Source organism: Prosopis cineraria, unplaced genomic scaffold, assembly GCF_029017545.1.
Source record: "Prosopis cineraria cultivar Desert tree isolate PC_DT_omini unplaced genomic scaffold, ASM2901754v1 PC9, whole genome shotgun sequence".
Lineage (NCBI taxonomy): Eukaryota > Viridiplantae > Streptophyta > Magnoliopsida > Fabales > Fabaceae > Prosopis > Prosopis cineraria.
The window spans coordinates 21,706,421-21,727,830 of NW_026555340.1; the positions used below are offsets into that span (position 1 = coordinate 21,706,421).

At 30.1% G+C, this 21,410-nt stretch overlaps 1 protein-coding gene across 1 annotated transcript; it reads left to right on the forward strand.

Moving 5' to 3' along the window:
• Window positions 1-14,114: 14,114 nt before the first annotated feature.
• Window positions 14,115-20,960, forward strand: LOC129320227 (ATP-citrate synthase beta chain protein 2). Its single transcript, XM_054965547.1, has 17 exons — window positions 14,115-14,406; window positions 15,610-15,728; window positions 15,852-15,954; window positions 16,186-16,251; window positions 16,339-16,462; window positions 16,580-16,714; window positions 17,617-17,677; window positions 17,768-17,844; window positions 17,977-18,132; window positions 18,212-18,340; window positions 18,461-18,593; window positions 18,691-18,818; window positions 19,013-19,118; window positions 19,220-19,296; window positions 19,402-19,472; window positions 19,592-19,876; window positions 20,583-20,960. Exons 2-17 carry the CDS (start codon window positions 15,629-15,631, stop codon window positions 20,656-20,658), a joined length of 1,827 nt encoding a protein of 608 aa, XP_054821522.1. The 5' UTR covers window positions 14,115-14,406; window positions 15,610-15,628; the 3' UTR covers window positions 20,659-20,960.
• The last annotated feature ends 450 nt before the right edge of the window (window positions 20,961-21,410 follow it).

Below are 21,410 nucleotides of genomic sequence, written 5' to 3' on the forward strand. Positions count from 1 at the left end.
CTTCTAGATCCATTCTTGAAATCAACGTTACTATATATGTCATGTAGCATATAGGTCTTCCTCTTTATTTTTATTTTTTTTATTTTTTAATACAAGGCCACAGATAACCATGCAAAATTAGGTCAAATCAAGACATATAAGAGTGTAACACTCCAGAGAAGGATATTTGAAAATCAAGATGTCGACATTGTCGTTCAAAGCTTAACGAGCGAGCCAATTCACACAATAGTTGGATTCTCCAAACACATGGTTAAAGTTAATAACCCAATCCCTCATATGGCGAGGCCTCTCATTTTGTTTATAGTTTCACTGAAAGGATGGTTAGGGTTGTGGTAATGTTGAATAAGCGACAAAGCTTTAAGGCAATCAGAGTAAACATTAACGTGGATAAATTTGTATCTCCAACAAAGAGAAAGACCTTCAAGGATGGCCAAGAGCTCAGTGATAGTACTAGGATGATAACCAAGATATTTGGTAAAGCCTTTTATCTAATTGACTTGGTCATCATAAATAAGGCCATCACATGTTGCAGCTCCATTGGTGAAGACTGAACCATCAACATCCAACCTAACTCAACAAGGTTTTGGTGGAGTCCATTTAGCAAGAGATCAATCATGGTCAAAATGCACATTTTTGAGTTGAGTTTAGAGACAACGGTCATTGATTATGTATTGGGTGCTGGAGAAATGATATCCTTCTCAAGAATGTGGTCTTCTGAGTATATATAAATGCAGCAATCTTTCTAAATGTTCCAACATATGTGAGCAAATAGTTGTTTCCAAGGGGTTCTTCTAGTATTTGGGCCTCCAATGCTATTCTTTGCATTCCAAAAATCCAATCTTATAAGGAAAGAGAGAAGAAAGTGTTAAGTTTTGAGAATTTTACTAATTCCATCCATACTTGCCTTAATTTAGTGCAATTGCGTAAAATGTGAATGGAGGAGTCAAGAGACTTGCAACCAAAGGGACAAGCTCTTATGGAAGGATTCGCATTGTCAATATTGACAAATTTGGTGTGGAGACAATCTCATGTAGCTTTTCAAAAAAAAACTTGATCTTTTCATAAGTAGGCCATTTCCATATAGTAGACCAAATTTTGAAATTAGTATTTCCCCCCACAGTTCTTAATAGTTTTATAAGTAGCCTTGATAGAGAAGTTGCCATTAGCAGAAGGTCTCTAAATAAGAATATCATTTTCTTCATAAGGGTTGGGAGGTTGAACCAGTAAAATAGACTTAGCCACATTCGAGTGAAGGTAACGATTAATTTTTTGATATTCCATCCACTCGTAACTAAGCGAAAATTTAATACTCTGGCATAAAGAATGGCCTTAGCTTTAGGAAATGCATACATAACAAGAGGCTCAGGCAAAGGCAACCACATATTATACCAGAAGGATATTTGATCTCCCTTACCAACTTGCCAGCCAACATGGGATATTAAGGTATCTTAAACTTTACAAATATTATTCCAAGTGTATGAGGAGGAACTAGTTTTGCAAACTAGTAGGATAGTAGGTTTATTACATTTATATTTATCATGAAAGATTCAAACCTAAAGACAATTAGGTTTAGTAATAATACCCCAACAGAGTTTCATGATGAAAACAATATTTTGGTTCTTGATTTTCTTGAAACCAAGACCGCCATTTTCTTTTTCCTTAATAACATTGTTCCAAGAAAGAAGGTGAGGTTTATTTGTTCCATCCGAGGAGTCCTAAAGAAAGGTATTAGAACTTTTATCTAATTCAGAAAGTACATTGTCAGGGAGGAGCATATTTTGCATAATATAGTTAGGAATGAAAGATAGCACAGACTTCGTGAGAATAGATTTTCTAGCAATGTTGAGATAATGACTCTTCCATGAAGACAAACGAGAACAAGTCTTTTCAATAAGAGGAGTAAAAGTTAATTTAAAAGCTCTTTCATGAAGAATGAGAATCCCAAGATATTTGTCAAAATTTTCAGTAAGAGGAAATTCTAATTCATTGTTGAGTTGCAAGGCTTTATTAATGTTGAAATTTTTGGAGCAATAGAGTTTTGATTTAGCATTGTTGATTTTTTGTCTTGAGGCATTGCAAAATTCATGAAGACAATTTTGAATGATTCCAACTTAAAGAATAGATGCATTTATCTATCCTAATAAAAATGCAGTGACTTTATTGTTCAATGCAAAGGATAACAAGATAAGGAGAGAGAGGATCTCCCTATCTGATGCCTCGAGTAGGCTTGAATTCATGTGACATGCAGACAAGACGGCCTCCATGATGATTTTCTTGAAATGGATATTTATTTCAATAGCTTGGAGAGTATCATCGATGAAGTGCTAGAAAAGTCTATCAAAAGCATTTTCGAGATCCAATTTGAGAGCCACAAAGCCTCTTTTCCTAGTTTTAGTTCTCATGGAATGTATAACTTCTTGAGCTATAGTAATATTATCACTACTTTGTCTTCCTTGAATGAAACTACATTGGTTGTCTCTAATAAGGTGATTCATACACACTTTGAGATGATTAGAAATGATTTTAGCGATAATTTTGTAGCTCACATTACATAAAGATATCAAACAAAAATCTTTCATGCAAGTAAGGTGATCCAATTTAAGCATAAGTGTAATGAAGGTGTCATTAACCTCAATGATTGTGTTTGGATCCCTAAAAGCCATCTTAATCAATTTAAAAATGTTGTCCTTAAGATCTTCCCAGTGGGTGTAGATGAAATTAGCATTAAAACCTTCAGGATAGGTGGCTTTGAAAGCTCCTATGTCAAACGCGACTATCTTGATTTCATCAATAACTTCTCGACAGAAGGAAAGTAGTTGAGCATAGGATAGTGGAGGGAAAGTTCTATCAGTAATGAGCTTAGGTTTCCTCTAATTGTCTTCTTTGAAAATGTCTTCGAAGCAAGAAACAACCAAGTTTTTGAGGGAGTTTTGTTCATGAATCCAGTTGTTATTATCATTTTTAAGAGATAAGACTTGATTTCTTTTTCTTCAGATGATAGTAAAGGCATGAAAAAATTTTGTGTTCTGATCACCTCATTTCAACCATTTGCATTTGAATCTCTAGTACCAGATCAATTCCTCTTGGAGGAGAACTTTATTGTAATTCTTCTAAAGGGATTTTTCAAGTTTTTTAAGGAAGTAATTATTTTTGGAGTTTCTATTCTGATCTATCCCTTCAAGTCTTTTCAAGATTCTCCTCTTTTTAGTAGTGATACTACTTGTATTATTTTTGTTCCATTTGGATGCAAGTTTGGTGAATCTAAAGGTCCCTTCCATCCAATCTTTACCATGCCATGAATCGTTGATAAGAGGTTTGAAGGAATCTTTTAAAGACCACACAACATGATATTTGAAAGGTGTAGCCCACTAGTTAGTAACTCCCTTATCATCAAGTTTAATTATAATCAGCCGATGATTCGAGCCATATTTAAGAAAATAATAGCTATTGGCATTTGCAAAGGAAAGTCTCCATTCAGTATTGCAAAAAACCTAGTCAAGTCTTTCTTTAATATTTCCTTTTTCCCAAGTAAATCTTTCTCCAGTGTAATTAAGATCAAGGAAACTAGAAAGGTTGATGCATTGTCTGAAGAGTTTTATCAATCTCCAATTATTTTACTTCTTCTTTGTAAAAGCGTATTGATGTTTACATAACTAAAACTGAATTTTTATTTTAGTGTGTGTTTGGCTACCAATTTTGAAAAGTGAATGTCCATTTACAGAACTTGGTTTGTTGAAAAGCCACTTTTATTTCTATGTATTTGCAAAACCCAAGTTGATATTTTATTTTGTAAAAATCAATTTTGAGTGATTCAAACAAGCATATATAAAACAGCTTTGCTATTTATAGAATGTCAGTTTAAACCTTTTAATTAGCAGGTGTTAGGATGTTTAAGTATGAATGAACTTAAATTGATAGAGAAAATTTCATATGAGATAAAGTTAAGCTTAATATCTAATAAAAAATAAAATATATATATATATATATATAATTTTAAATTTTGAAGTTTTAAGTTAAAATATTGTGTTCTTCTGTTATTCTTCACCCATTTCTCCCATAATTTATTGGCATGCAGTTACCCTTTATTTCTATTAAATGATATTAAAGTTAGGTTTCCTTAATATTAATTTATAAATAATTTTTAGGCAAGATCTCGGAAATGATCCTCTCGTTTTCCATGCCCTGCATTTTATATCTATTTGTCTCCATCATCCACTAACTAAATGCCTTTATTCTATATATATATATATATATATATTCATTTCTTGGATGTGTTTTTCAAATAATTAAAAGATAGGAAAAAAGAGAAAAAGAATATGTGAATAAAATAAATTGTATATTCTCACATGTCACATAAACTATTTTTTTCCATTTTAGAAACATTTTCAATCAAAATATTTAAATTCTTTTAATAACATATGCCATCTAAAAAATGTTGGAAGTGTTATTGATGCGTATAAGTGCGATTAATTAAATATGAATGAAAGTGATTCCATCGCAGAAGTCAATACTTATAGGTGAGATCTGCTAACTCGTATCCAATTTCAATTGGTATCACCATCATCATCACATATCATATGTTGACAGATTTCAAGAGGAGATAATGAGATGAAAAAGAAAGACAATGAAATATATTCACTCTCTTCCTTCTCTAGATGATTTTATTTTATTTTTTTTCCCATTGTCTAGTGATCTGAAAAATTTGAGATTATTAACACCAGCCATCCAAATTAATCTAAACTTTCAATGTATAGAATTGTTATTATTAATAGCACCTCACGGGTACCTTGAAGATATTTTCAGCATATTTATTTGAATAAAACAGTAAATTGACTCTAAATTATAAATTTAAGAGTGTCTAAAACTTTAAATTTATTTTTAATATAATTTTTTTAACTTTTAAAAATGATGCAATTTAATCTTTACTAACAAAAGTTAACTTTCATAGTTAAGTAATTAAAAAATGATAAAAAATGACCTTAAAAATGACAAAAATGCAATATATATATATATATATAGTAAGCGACTCAAAATTACAGACAATGATTTAAAAAGTTATAGAAAATGACTAAGAAAATTTTATTGATCCTTTTTTATAATTTTTTAGGTTTTGTCACTTTTCAAACAATTAATGGTCAAAATTAACTCTTGTTAACTGTAGAAGTTAAATTACATCATTTTCAAAAGTTGAGAAAAAAACATTACATAAAAAAATAAATTTAGGGTCCTAAATACTTTATCCAAGACTTGATTTGAGATCTCATGATGACTTAATTCAATTCTCTCAACTAATTAAAAAAAAAAAAAAGACCCTTGGCCTGGTTGTTTCAATTCTACCATACTCTTCTCCAACTCTATGCCATTTTTTTAAAATATTTTTCACACATTTCTTTTGCCTTTGAACAATTTTATTTTCGTTCAATATTTATGAATAACTTCAATAAGGCTTAAATGCTAAAGATATAAATATAAAACTTGTCTAAGTTAAAGCTTACATGAAAGAAGAAAAATAATTCCCTCTTGTATTTTTATTACAGCACATATTAAGTAAGGGGTGTTCATAGGACAAGATAGGAATAATTCTATCTTATTTCTTGTTTTAAAAAAGGAAGGAGATTAATATAAACTATATAATCAATTATATTATTCTTTGTCATTTATATTTGATCTATTGTTTGACTTATATATGTGTTCCATTTTATTTATGTAATTTGTTCTAGTTATAATAATGTTATAATCCTTTCCAATTGTTCAATACTTCAATTTGTGTAAGTAAAATGAGATAGACATAATAATAAACCCCACTTATTAAATACAATTTACGACTATATATTTTTCTTTGAAAATACGACTTGATTATAAAATGATGAAGGTCTAAATTGGTAAGAAGTCAATTCAGATACCATAATTCTGGTCAATTTTTCAACTTTTTATTCACAGGAAGCAACAAATTAGTTGAAGTATAATGATGCAAAATTGGATCAAAAGCATTTGAGATTTGGACAAACTAATAAATTTTTAATTTGTGGTTTAAGAATGACCAATCCATATAATTTGACTTGAAATTTAAGCCACAGGGATAAGACGACGTTTGTCTCCATTACTATATCTTGGTGATTTTCATCGCTCAACAGTAAGTGGTTACATCACCAGTCAAACACGTCCTCTATTTATCTGCATCTTCCCTTCCAACTTCCAAGGATACAGAATACAGATCACACAATTAATTATTAAATTAGTAATATTAATTAATTAATTATTAATTATTGCTAAAACTGCTGTTATAAAAACTGATCAAACCGTGCGACTGGATCGTCAACTACAATTTGGAATAAAAAAATTATTTTTATGATTGAGCCAAATTAGATACTCCTCCGTTCAAAAATGTAAGTTATTTTTTGAGAAATTGAATGTTAAAAATGTAAGGTAATTTTAATCTTTTGAGGTGTGATCATGACCTTTTTTTTTAAATGTTCCTATTGATGGTAACTTTATATTTATTATAGGTATTTAATAGGGATAAATATAAAAAGATAGAGTTAATTTAAAAATAGGTAATTACTTTGAAATTTAATTAAAAATTTCTTATATTTTTAAATAGAAGGAGTATCTGTTATCAATTTAGAAACATAAACCAAAACGATTTTAAGAAAATCAGAAGAGTCCTAAGAAAATATTAAAAATGACTAAATTTTTTTAAAAATTTAAAAATTAGATCCTAGTAAATATCAACTTCATTCTTAAACCCTTCACATATATGTGATATGATATTGGATCATTTTTTAAAAAGACATTGATAGTTATAGTTACAAATGCAAATACTTTTAAAACTATTCATATCTTTTTAATTAAAATTCAATTGTAATTTAAAATATTATTAATTTATGGTCATATTATGTTATTTTATTAACATATAAATATGCTAAAGATTTATTTCTTATATATATATATATATATTATATGAAATTAATATTATTTTTTATTTAATTTTTACATTACTAATTTGACAGTTGATGTAATAGATTAAAGGAAAAATTAATTTTTTAATCCTTTAATTTTTAATTTACTTGTAACTCAATCCCTCGATTGCTACGATTCAGTCCCTCAACTATCTCGCTACGACCCAATCCCTCAACTTTTGATTCACCTATAATTCCGTCCTTATTTTTTAATTTTTTAAAAAAAACTTCTTATCAAATAAGAGGGATGAAAAAAATGCTCATATATTATTTTAAAATACCCTCCCCTTGCTCATTGATATGAGATGTAAGCTAACATAAAAAAATTAACAAAAGTTTAGGGATTAATTTGTAAATGATTCAAAAATTGAGGGACTAAGTCATAGATGAGTCATAATTAAGGGACTGAGTCACAGCGAGTTATAGTTGAGGGATTGAATTATAAATAAATTAATAGTTAAAAAATTAAAAGATTAATTTTTTCTAGATTCAACTGTAAAAATCAAAATCCCGTCACCTTTTAACATATGGTTGGGCTTTTAAAATATTAACTAAAACTTAGCTGTTCCTGCACTCACATTAATGATTGTGCATTGCACGCATCCAATTTTTTAACACATGTTGCGTCTTATTTTATTGGAGCAGAAACATTCCACTTCATTATTCTGACTTGTGAAGAGTTAGGTAGGATATAATTTTCTATTACATTATAATTCCGAAAGATTTCATTATACATTATATAAAATATTATAATTTTGAAATTAATATATTACATATTGATACAATAACTCTTTTAATTTATTAAATTGGATCTTCAACTTACACTATTTTCCTTTTTTATTTAATATCGGTTACTTATTATATACTATTTTAGAATGATTGTAACATCTAAATCATGAAAATACAATTATGTAATGACTTTGTATATTCTAATTTATAAGAGAATATATGAAAGGAATATGTCTTTCTTTTAATAAATAAAAAAGAAGCCATAATTAAAAATTTTCAACAATGAGAAAATAAAATAGAACAATCTAAATTTTAACAGGTGGTTTGGTTTATAAAAAGACTTTAGATGTTAAAAAAAATAAACTTTATATCTTATTTATGTGAGTTCTGTTTGTGTTATCATCCTATCGAGTTGATTACCTCATATCTCATATGCTCAAAACTCTTGTTATATAAAATTTTATAAATAAAAAAAAAACCCCACAAAGAGGGATAGAGAGTTACCCATACGAAAACAATTACATATAATAAAAGATGTTAAATCCCATGTAATATAAGGAGAACATTAATTTTCTACTAGAGGGAAGGAAGGAAAGATTTTAAGTTTGTTTTAAAAATGTTGGGTTTGTACTCCCTTCTTATATGGAGAAATGCTCAATATTAAAGCTCGTTGTAAATATAAGCGAAGTGGAGAGGGGTTATATTAGGTAATATGAGAAAGGTCATATTCAATTTTATGTGCAACCATTTGACAAAAAAAGAGAGAAAGAAAGAGAGAGTCATTTTTCCATATTCACAAAGCAATCTCAATGAACCAATATTTTCAAATTATTTTACTATTGGATTAAACTAAAATTTGGTGAGCTATTCACAACATTCAATGTGTAATTTTTAATGGTAGGATCATTGATTCGTTGCTTGATATGAGATATTATGTTTGCACTACAGCTTATAGTTTGGTTTTTTTTCATCTTCTTCATCCTTTTTTATAAACCTATTACTTTGATATTTTGATTGATTGTTTGTACTTGTTTGTATATCTGATTAAACTCTTGCATCTTATTTTGATCATAGTGGAGTTGTTCTTCATTAGTCTGGACGACCCGTGATTTTTACCCTTGCATTAAGAGGTTTTTCAAGTTTATAATGTATGATGTCTTAAATCAAATTTGTGCTATTTATTTTTTGTTATTTATTTGTTTTATTTTCTACTATAAGATTCTAGCAAGTGGATGAAAATTTATTTTCACTGCATATAAATTGTTGGATTGTATTGTTTTTCATCAAAAAAATCTAGACAAATAGAATTATAACATTTTAATAGAGAGAAATAAAGGTGGAAAAATACGAAAAATCAATTAAAAATTTCAACCATATTGTTGCATTTTTAAAAAAACCAAACTTATCAAAAACTAAACGATATATTAAGATGATGCTAAAAAATTTAGATGACACCCGCCATTCTTTTTAATTTGTTAACTGCATGCATATTTAAAAAAAATATCAGTAACAACGTAAAATTAAAAATTTATTATCCTTTTCATTATAGAAATATAAGAAATAGCTTATTTTATTTTATATTTTTATTCTTATACATGTTAATTAAAAATATAAATAAAACCTTATTTGATTCTATAACCTTTCACCTCATTCAATTTAAAATTTAATCTAAATAATAATATGAAAAAAATATTTAATAATTCACTATTCCATGAAAATTAAAAATTTTAATAACATTATATCTCAGAATTTATTACCCTACACGTGTAGTTACGGGTAATTCAAAAAATTTTAAAAATAAAATTATAAATAAAAAATAATTAAAGAATAATTTAGCTCCTAAATTATAAATTCAAGACTGTTTAAAATCCTAAATCATTTTTTGTGTACTTTTTTTTCAATTTTTGAATTATTTTTTTACCAACAAAGGGAAGCATATATTACACGAAGGAAGGAAAGAGAGTTTGACAACACAAAAAAAGAATTCATTTTTTATAGCTTTATTAAAAAATACAATAAATATATAAATTCAAGTGCTTAATTTTCTTTCTATCATACAAAAGTAATGAACAATATAATATAAACCATTCCTCAAAATTTATACAGTGCTTCAATATAATTTTATGTAAAATAAAAAATAATAATTTTCAAACCTTTTGAAAAAATTATTCATCCCAATCAAGGTAAAATTTGGCCCAAAAAATATTGAAAGAATTACATATAACTTCTATTCAATATAATTAATTATTCCTAGGTCCGTTGATAGCCAAGCTAAGAAAACTAACAATACATTAATTAATTATGCTGAGTGAGATCTTAAAATAATTCTCTCAAAAAATTCAAGGTAAACTAATAGTGATTGTGGATTTATTTTTCTAATAATTAATAATAAACAATAATTTTATTCTTTTCAGTTTATTTAACTGGGACCCTTTGGGTTAATTTAAATTCTTCTTTTTATCCCTCAATTCCATTTATTTTGAATCTGGCGGGTGACAGTCAACGAGACGAAAAGATCAATTCAATTTCAATTTAGGACTTAAAAATTATGAAAATTACATCAAAGACTAAGGAATAATAACATTTAAGGTCTTTTTAAAGAAATTTATCGCAATAAGGATGCATTCATTTTGTATCGAATATTATCTTATAAAAAAACGTATATATAATTGTTAAAATCTGAATATCATAATTTATATTTTTTGATAGGAGTTCCTTAAAAATTCAACAAGTTAAGGTTCAATTTTTAATAACACGTATATGTATTTTTACAAGACAATATTCAATGTAAAATTAACGAGCCCTTATTGTAATAATTTTTTTAGAAAGTCTTAAATGTCATTCTCCAAAAGACTAAAGGATCTTCTGTAATGAAATGTAAGATGATAAAAAAAAGTTCCAAAATTTGATATTAAAGATTAAAGAATTTGACATTGATCTTTAAGAATATCTAAATATGCAACATATTAAAAATGATTTGTTTGACTGTATTGATATTCCAATAGTTGATTCTAAAGAGAAAAAATTGCCAATGATCTTTTCTAAGCCTTTGATGTGAAACCTTAGAAATTAATTAGTTTAACACCTACACCTATTGACATTAATATTCCAAAATTTGACTATATATAAACAAAATAATTCAACATTTAGCTTTCAATTTTTGAAACAGAACATTGAAAATAACTAGTCTGATTCATACAAGCGTAATGATTTGATATTGATGTTCTAAAATTGACGCTGAAGGTAAAATTAAAAAATAAAAGTAAGACATTAATTTTCCTTATGTTAAAATGAAACCTTAAAAGTTACATTTTGAGACATTAAAAAGGGAAAGAAAAAGACATTGTTAATCGTTCTTCATCTAGCTAGTTTGGGGAGATTGACTCTGTGACATTTACTATACAATAATAGTTGTACACTAGTTGTCTAATTTTTTTAAAAAAATTCTAGCTGCATGAATATGATATTTATCTTTTAAAATTTTGACTTTGTTATAGAACAATTTGCAACTTAAACTCTAAAATTTGACATAATTTTTTTTTTTGCAATATCACTGTGCATTTATTATTACATTAAGATGCAAAAATATTATGAAACTTTCTCTCCAAAAACTTCTAATATTATTAAGTTAGTGTGTGAATACTCATTAAGCTTACGTAAATGGTCAACATTTTTCAATCCTTTAAAATTGTTGACTATTAAGCTGTAATAACAGTAAACCCTTGCTTGTCAAACTATTTTAATAAATTGGGAAATGTTAAAATTTAATGAGTACTCATATATCATTATTGATTTAAAGATATCATAAAGTTTTAGAAAAAAAAATTAAATATTTTTTTAATTTAATCCTTTATTATTTAAAGACATCCGGCCATTTATTGAAATTTTAGATTTTTTATCCTAAATTAAAATTAAATTGATCTTTTGGTATGAAACTCTCAAGTTTTAACTAAATCATTACACATATATAGAAGTTATAATTTAAATTTTTAACTACTTGTTTAAGTTATTAGAATTTTTACTGCTCATATCAACTTCAAATTGATTCTTTACCATCTTTTTTATTTTTTAAACCGGAATGATAATTACAAATTAAACTGAGCAAACGCTCAAAATAACAGTACAAGCAAAGCGAAAATGAAACACATAACTCTCATGGCACACCTTCCTTCTAATAGACGATGCTATAAGATCAGCAGCAAAATTACTCTCTTTTGGTGAAAGAAAATGAGAGAACAAAACGTGATTCTTTAATGTCTTGAATCATCTGAAAAAAGAAAAAAAAAAAGCTCTTTTTTTTGTTTATCATTGAGATGAGTTTTTTTTTAATTATCAAATTGTCTAATTAAAATGTAATAAGTGCCCAATTTATATGAAATTTATATCCCCTTGAAATTGATTGAAATACACACACTTATTATATTATATTATATTATTAATAAAGATGTGTGTGATATATGTGTGCACGCGTGCACACATATAAATCAAATTTTAATTAAAAAATTATAATATATATTTTTCAATAAAAATACAAAATATTGTAATATAAAAATAAAGAATTAAGTGGAAATTCTAATTGAATGAATGGAGATACATTAATCACACATGTATAAATTAATTTAGATTTAAATCCTTTAAAGTTGGGATTGATAAATGTTTGTATAGTTTATAAATTAATTTGGATTTAAATCCTTTAAAGTTGGGATTGATAAATGTTTGTATAGTTTTCTTTTTTAAAAAAGAGAGAAAAGATTTTACACTTTATAAAAATAATAAAACGAGTAAAAATATTTTAAAAAAAGAAACTTCACCTAAATTTATCAATTTTAATTTTAGAGAATTTAAATTCAAAATTCATATTAGGAGACCGCTTTCTTTCTCATCATTCATTGCATCCCTACGATATACTTTGATTAAATGTACAAAAACCACATATCTTAATATTATGATTGACACTACTGTCAAACAAAATGAACACAAAAATTAATCTCTCTAAGTGTAAAATTTAAAGTTCCATAAAAAAAAGTATAAAATTTAAAGACACAAAGCCATTACTACGTAGGAGGACTCTTGCCTCAACAATAATATTTTTGTAAGAGTATTCACATCAAATGTAATAATCAGGTTGATTGTCTCATCATAACCGTTAAAAACCTTAACCCTGAAAACCCAAGAGGGGTTACAAAGTTTAAGTCCCTGAAAAATTTTAATTTAATGCTGTGGCTCATTTACTTATGCATTAAGGGCATAATTGGTAACGCATTTCTTCTGATTATTAAAGAAAAAAGGAACGGAATATAAAGACTTGACTTTATTTTTTTTTCTGCCAAAACTCAACTTTTTTATTTTAATATAAAGGGACAAAACAACTCACTTAAAAAATTAGGAAAAAATATAGAAAAACACCTAAAATATATAAATGATAATTAGATAACTGGCAAATGCACCACTTTATTTTGGAGAAAATTATAAATCTAATATACAAGTTTTAGTATTTTGTATCCATATCTTTTAAATTTTGAACTATTACCCTTAGTTTTTAATATTTTGTACTTTTGTCTTTAACATTTTAAGATTTTGCCACCCTTCACATTTGATCTTGGCTCAACCAGTATCTAAGCCTGTTTGGATTTCAATTATGTATAATTAATTATAAAAATAATTAATTAATATAATTTATTTTGATACTAATTTATAGAATTAAATTGTCATTTCTCTATTTTAAAATGATTTATTTGTTATACTCCCAAAAAATAATCCATTATGTTCATATGTGGAGGGTTTAATATTTAATATATCTTCACAACATGAGGTGCACTAGAACTTTTTCTTGCGGTTTTGTTTCTTTTTATTTCTCCCCAAAATTGATGAACAAAAGCAGCCAGGAGAAGCTTATTAAAAGAAAAAATCAATTCTAGCCCAAATAATCAATTAAGTACGAAATGAGTTGTTTGGATAATTATCTTTAAAATCAATTATTTTGCCTGAAAAATCGATTATTCCTCCAATTCAAATGCACTCTATAGTTGACGCTGTAATTCCAATTACAAAATCAATTATATAATAGACGCAAAAATTAATTAATAATTTATATTAAAATCTTTTCTACTACATTGGGGCCAAAAATGCAAATTTATTTCGAAAAAATATAGTATTTTATGCTGGCATGTTAAATACTGAAATCATTTGGGAAACAAGAAACTCAAAACCCAATTAATATTAATTCAAAATAAAAGATAGTTGTCCCACAAATTTTTATATTTTGTTGTCTTCTTAATTAATACCCGTGAAATCATGAAATAACTGATTGCCAAAAAAAAAAAAAAAAGAAATCATGTAATAACTGATAAGAAACGTAAGCGATGGAGAAAATTTCATTTTCAAAGATAAATTTGGAGCAACCAACCCAGACCCAGATCGACCCACCTAACTCCCAACCAGCCACCTCCTTCCTCTCCATTCTATCTAACAAATTCCAAGCAAGTAAATTTTGTACAGCTAGCCTCAATATGAACGATGGTCTTGGTCTACCCACAAGGCAACTACAACACTAGTAATGTTGCTGATCTAACTACCCTTAGCCACGTGATCTTCTTCTCATCCTCCTGGCCTCCTCTCTCTCTTTCTATATAAACCCTTCTCTTGTTGTTCTCGTATTCTCGTTTTTCTCCTGTGTTTTTTTTTCCTCCTGGCCGATTCAACTAATTGATTGATTCGGGTATTTTCTCATATACTACCCATTTATCTGTTCTTGTTGACTTGCCTCTGAACTGCTGCAATTCGTCAGTTTGTGGTACTAGATCTCGGTTTTGTGATTTGCTCGGTTTGCTGTTTTTATGCGAATTAAAGTTTTCCCACTTGGATTATCCGCGTTCTCGATTCGCAGTGAAGTGGGGGTGCTGTGTTTTTGTATCTTTGTTGGCTGTATTAATGAAAATGATCTCTTGGATATCAAGGTTGTGCGTATTGGTGGGTGTGAGATCAGTCGGAATTCCGGTTTTCATTTGACAATTTGAAGTTTTTGTCAGTCTCATATGGCTTCCAGTCTTGTACTTCGGATAGATTTGGTTTGTCCTTTTGAGTAGTGGTAGAGAGAGATCCAGCAGGCTGCGCTTTCTTGCAATTGAGCTTTGCAAATGTCATTTTAGTTTAGCATTGTTTGCCATCTTTGGAACTTGTCAGGGTGGTCGATCTGTTTTGTTGGCTCGCTGAATTTTTGCCTGGTGCTTTTGTAGTGCACTTTTGCAGTTCCTTTGTGACTTCATTTCGAAAGTGAGAAAAAACCGGTCAATGAGTCACGTTATTCCTCCGCGGATGTCATTCTGGGATTGAATCCTTTATGAGTGTTGTCGTCTTCCTTTATCGATAAATTTGCTCTTTTCGTTTCTTCTGCTTTGAATTTGAGCTGTATTACTAGATGGGTTTGCCTGCATTTGAATCTGGTTGGTCGATTTTGTTTTATTACATCACTTGTCCTCTTATCTGATCTTGGCGCATTTATCTGTTAAGTTAATAAGGAAATAATCCTTACTTTCTTACGTGGATTCTGATGACCTTCGGTATCCGTATTTATCAAAGGGAAAATTTAACAGTTAAACGGCTTGTTACTGTTCACAACAGAGTATATTTATACGATTATTTTCTCTTGAGAATTTTTCTCTCAAAGTAATGTGTTGCTTGAGATAGTTAATTGATGTTTGATCACAGCAAAAAAATGCTAACCTCCATCAGTGATTACTGATAAAGGAAACATTTCTAATTTAAAATTCTATTTTATTTTATTTTTTTTATTTCATTCACATGTTGATCTCCCATGCAGTATGAGCTGTGTTACGTGTTTTTTATGTATTTGTGGTGTCCCATTATTTTTTTATGTTGTTTCTGCTGCAATCAAGCTATTAACATACCAATATTTCATCAGATCTCTGGGTTTTGTCATCATGGCCACTGGACAACTGTTCTCTCGCACAACTCAAGCTTTGTTTTACAACTACAAGCAACTTCCAGTCCAGCGGATGCTTGATTTTGATTTTCTTTGTGGTTTGTACCAAAGCCTTCTGTTTCTATAGAAAATATTCTGAATGAATAATAGCAAATAAGAGAATCACTTGATTGTTTGCTTTGAATAGAAATGAAATAAAAGCTCTGGTTTTGTTTTTATAGGAAGGGAAACACCATCAGTTGCCGGAATAATTAATCCTGGGTCAGAGGGATTCCAGAAGCTCTTCTTTGGTCAGGAGGAAATTGCCATCCCAGTGCATGCAAGGTAGGTGTTTATGTTCATTTCCATCCACATTCTTCCTTCCTCTGCTAGAGCTCGAATTTGGTGGCTTGATTGTAGTCAAACAGTTTCCCCGTCTTTTTTTCTTCATCTGGTCCCATTATTATTTGCAACATGACAGTAGATACCAACTACCAAGCAACCATTGGTCATTGCTAACTTTATTTTCTGTCCAAGTGTTATAATTTCTCAACATTATGCTTGCTTGTTTTGCAGTATTGAAGCAGCTTGTGCTGCACATCCCACTGCTGATGTCTTCATCAATTTTGCATCATTTAGGAGGTCAGCGTTCATTAATTCATTAATTAATTTATTATGATGGTCTAATTTAATTACATAGTATACTGAAAAAGAATTAATTGCTTGCAGTGCTGCTGCATCATCCATGGCTGCTTTGAAGCAGCCAACTATTAGAGTTGTTGCCATTATTGCTGAAGGTGTTCCTGAGGCAGACACTAAGCAATTGATTGCTTATGCACGATCAAACAATAAGGTGAGAGGAGAAGAGGAAACTTATATCAATTCAATAAATAGCTTAAGGTAGTAATCTGGAAAAAAATTTTGTTTCTATTTGCTGGCAAAATTAATTTTAGTCCTGATGCCATGTTAGGTTGTTATTGGACCGGCCACTGTTGGAGGCATTCAAGCTGGTGCTTTTAAGATAGGTGACACAGCTGGAACAATTGACAATATCATTCAATGCAAGCTGTACAGGCCTGGCTCTGTTGGCTTTGTTTCTAAATCCGTATGCACTTTCTTATTTTCTTATTTTTGTTTGTTGATTTTCTTTCATCAAAGATGGGTCTATCCCTTTGAAATTTCCCATAAGGCTCACCTGTTTTATGTTTAGGAAATGTGGGATTTCTTGGATATCTTAACAAATGTTCACCTTATACTTTTAGATGTGATACCTAGTTTATCAATATCTGTGCTTAACCTGCTGGGGTTAAAGATTCTGATGCATTGATTTTAATATTAAAAATCAGTTTAGATTTCTTGACATTCACTTGATTTTTTCATCATTTAACTTACTTCTTGGATATTGTACGAAGATATTAAAATACCATAGATGAATATACAAGAGGAGTACAGGATATAAAATGGGCAGAACATATTTGTCAATTACTCTGTTATTTGTTAAGCTTGTGTCCTGAACCTTAATTTGCTTTTCCATCCTATTTTGTTATATTGTGGAGTGAAGATTAAATTCCTGCAGACATATGGTGAATATTGAGCTCAATCTCGTTGTGGATTTCAGAATGGAAATGATAGTAACTTGATCATGAAAAGGAAGAGTACATTATCTATTTATCACTAGAGAAGTTCATTACATCATAATAGCACAAAGTAGTAGTGTACTTGGATAATAGAGAGTAAGAGTACATTCATAACTGTCTTTCCTCCTTTTTTTCTTAAAAAAATCAAAATTCAATAATAATGATCATAGCTACTGTACCTGTTGATATGCTTTACATTTCACAGAGTGAATTGTTTTCATATGATATCAGAGTTCTAAATGGTCTTGTATGCCGTAGGAAATTTTATGAAGTTTCTTGATTTGGTTATTTGGAGCTAAGTTTCATATATTTGCATTGTGTAATCTATACAACGATGGTGCTTAGAGAAGACAACCTTTATGAACTGTAGGGTGGGATGTCCAATGAATTATACAACACAATTGCCCGTGTCACTGATGGAATTTATGAAGGTGCAGATGAGGATTTTTTTTTTTTTTTTTTTGGTTTTATCCTTTTGCATTTTTCTTATACTCATGTTGAGTGTATTTGTTTTGTTATAGGCATTGCCATTGGAGGGGATGTTTTCCCTGGTTCCACACTTTCTGATCATGTGTTAAGATTTAACAACATTCCACAGGTAAACTGTTTCTTTTTGTCTTGCGGGATTTCATAGCTCATATTAAAACCACAACCCATGAATAGCTGATTAGAATAAAAGGGACTTTCTATTTATCGTCAATGACCAGATTGAATTTGTTTGAAACCTCAGATTAAAATGATTGTTGTACTTGGAGAACTTGGTGGGCGTGATGAATATTCCCTAGTTGAAGCCCTAAAACATGGGAAAGTGACTAAACCAGTTTGTGCCTGGGTCAGCGGAACCTGTGCACGACTCTTCAAATCAGAAGTACAATTTGGCCATGCTGTATGTCACTATTTCTTTATTTTTGACTAAGCATCAATTGAAGAGCATTTCTAAAACTCAATGGACTTGTAAAAATCAGGGTGCTAAAAGTGGTGGTGAGATGGAGTCTGCTCAAGCAAAGAATCAAGCACTAAAGGACGCAGGAGCTGTTGTTCCCACTTCTTACGAAGCTTTTGAAGGCATAATTAAGGAAGCATTCGAGAAATTGGTGAGTTTGTATGTTTCTTGGGCTTTTATTTATCTGTATGTGAGTAGGGAGTGACGCTCCAAAGAAGTCTCTAGTTTCCTAGTGTAGCTATAATCTTATAGTGGCCTTAACAATTGCTAGGTTGGAGAAGGGAAGATTACACCAGTGAAGGAGTTCACTCCTCCACAGATCCCTGAGGACCTTAACTCTGCAATTAAGAGTGGAAAAGTCCGTGCTCCAACTCACATTATTTCCACCATCTCTGATGACAGGGGTACGTTGGGATCCCTTAATGCTTTAACTTTGAATTGAGTTGTCTGTTGCTCAGACACAAAGATTGAACTAAATTCCTTATCCGATATTTTCGAAAGGTGAGGAGCCATGCTATGCTGGTGTGCCCATGTCTTCCATTGTCGAAAAGGGTTATGGTGTGGGTGATGTTATCTCTCTTTTGTGGTTCAAACGCAGCCTTCCTCGTTACTGTACACAATTTATTGAGGTAGGCTAAATAAAACTATGTTTTACTTGGATAATTTTTAAATCAATCTCCCTTCCTCTTTCTTCATATAACTGATATGTGCACAAAATTGTATGGTACTTCCTTCTGAATTTTGCATTTAGTTACTGCTTTTCAAAGTAAATTATTGATTTCATCTTCTAGCTTCTCTCTTGCTGATGCATTACATTGATCAGATCTGCATCATGCTGTGTGCTGACCATGGTCCATGTGTCTCCGGTGCTCACAATACAATAGTGACAGCAAGAGCTGGAAAAGACCTTGTTTCCAGTCTTGTATCAGGTAAATTAAATGTCTCTGACATTTTTTCTTATTTCGACAAAACTGATGGATCGAGCAGGATTTTGTTTTGTAATATGACGAGTAATGAGCTTCTCAAACAGGTTTGCTTACTATTGGTCCTCGATTTGGGGGTGCCATTGATGATGCTGCTCGCTACTTCAAGGATGCTTATGACAGGGTATAATTCAAAGGCTTTGCCTGTGTAGCTGGCACACTTCAACTTTGATTATCCAACATGATCTCCTGAAACTCTAACATGAGGTTCTGTACTATGTGATGCCAGGGTCTTACACCTTATGAATTTGTTGAAGGCATGAAGAAGAAGGGCATTCGGGTGCCTGGAATTGGGCACAGGTAATCCATTATTATTATTATTATTATTTTTGTTTACACTGTCTAACTTGCTTTCAGTTTCTGTTAGTATTATTGGACAAACTGAAATTGCTGAAGCTTGGTTCCACTTTGTGAAAAAGGATCAAGAATAGGGACAACAAAGATAAGAGAGTAGAGCTTCTACAGAGATTCGCACGCACGCATTTTCCCTCTGTGAAATACATGGAATATGCTGTTCAAGTTGAAACCTATACCCTCTCAAAGGCAAACAACCTGGTTCTTAATGTAGATGGTGCGATTGGATCTCTCTTTTTGGATCTTCTTGCTGGTAGTGGGATGTTCACCAAGCAAGAGATTGACGAAATTGTGGAAATTGGCTATCTGAATGGACTTTTCGTGCTGGCTCGATCCATTGGTCTTATTGGGTGAGTTAAATTTCAATCTTCTTTGTTTTAATTTGACCATTTTTTGATGTGTGCGCGTGTGTTCTGTGGACAGTAAAAAAAGAAGCTATTTTGGGCGTGAGGAATAAATAATTACAGTTAGATTATGAACTAATGGCCAACATGAATGCGAAATCATTAATGTGAAAATCAGGAAGGATGTTTGTGACGTTATATTTGACCATGCTCTAAAGTAAGGAGACTAGTGACCCATCATTTAAAATTTTGGTCTTTTTTGTCCTTTTTGTACTCAAATCTGTTTTCATTCAAACTTGAACAATCCCACTTCTTATTTATTTATTTATTTTTTTTTTTGGGGGGACCTTAGTCTCACTTCCTTTTGCTGGGTAAGTTATACAATTTATGCTTATTGGCTTGAGCCTTGTAAAGAGGAGTGAAGGAAGACCAAAGAGGAGATCCAGAGAAGTTATTAAACGATAGTTTTTGATTAACAATATATCTAAAAGCTTGGTTATTGATGGAGCACAATAACGTTGTATTATCCATATAACTGACCTCACATAATGAGATAAGGTTTATTGTTGATGGTGGTGATACATATCTTGTTTAAATAAACTGAATACAGAATTTTGAATTCTCCGCTGCTATTTCTGTGAAACTGCAAGTTTACAATCGAAGACAGTGATCAAGGCACCGTCTGATTCATTTTTCTTGGTTGAAATTTCAGGCATACGTTTGACCAAAAGAGACTGAAACAACCACTCTACCGCCACCCATGGGAGGATGTTCTCTACACAAAGTGAGGGGGTTCTGTGTGGCCGTAAGAATTTTTTCCTGCTTCAACAAAAATAGCAATCTGCTGGGAATTCCTGCGCCTGCGATATCCAGGAATGATCAATATTTTTCTTAGCCGTTAGAAGAATAGTGTTGTATGATCTCTCTATCAAGCCATCTTGTTCTGTTAGTTTTATTAAATACTGGGAAAAGAAATAACTCCTAGTCATTTTTAAAGATATTCTTTCCCCCCCTTCTTTCTGGATGAAGATTCTGAACTCTGTCTGGAGGGTTTAAAGGAAATGATGAGTTGGAGTGTCTCTTGGTTAAATTTTGCCAGGTTCTGGTCTTCATGAGCTTGTATAATATGTGCGCTTAAGTGCTGATGCATTACAATTTTTGAATAATTCTGGGTTCAACATTAACTGATTTATGCAGGTGGAGGTATTTTCATTTGTTTATTTCCTATGTTGGAAATAGTCAAACAAATTATCTGAGCTGGCATGCTTGTCTTTGTTATATTTACTCAAAAGAACAAATCTTAGTACTTGTGGAAATTCAACAATCGCTATTGAGAAAATTCTAATTTTCTGTAATAATTTATCATACATGAAGGAGAAAAAAATGGCTAAAGTATAAAAAGAATATGTATGGGATTTATTTTCTATTTCGTTGATTACATTTTGCGTCAAAGGGGTGATTTCTTTTGAATTGTATTTCAGCAACAGTTACTCCATTATTATAAAGTATAAAATTTACACCTATTAAGAATGATAATTAT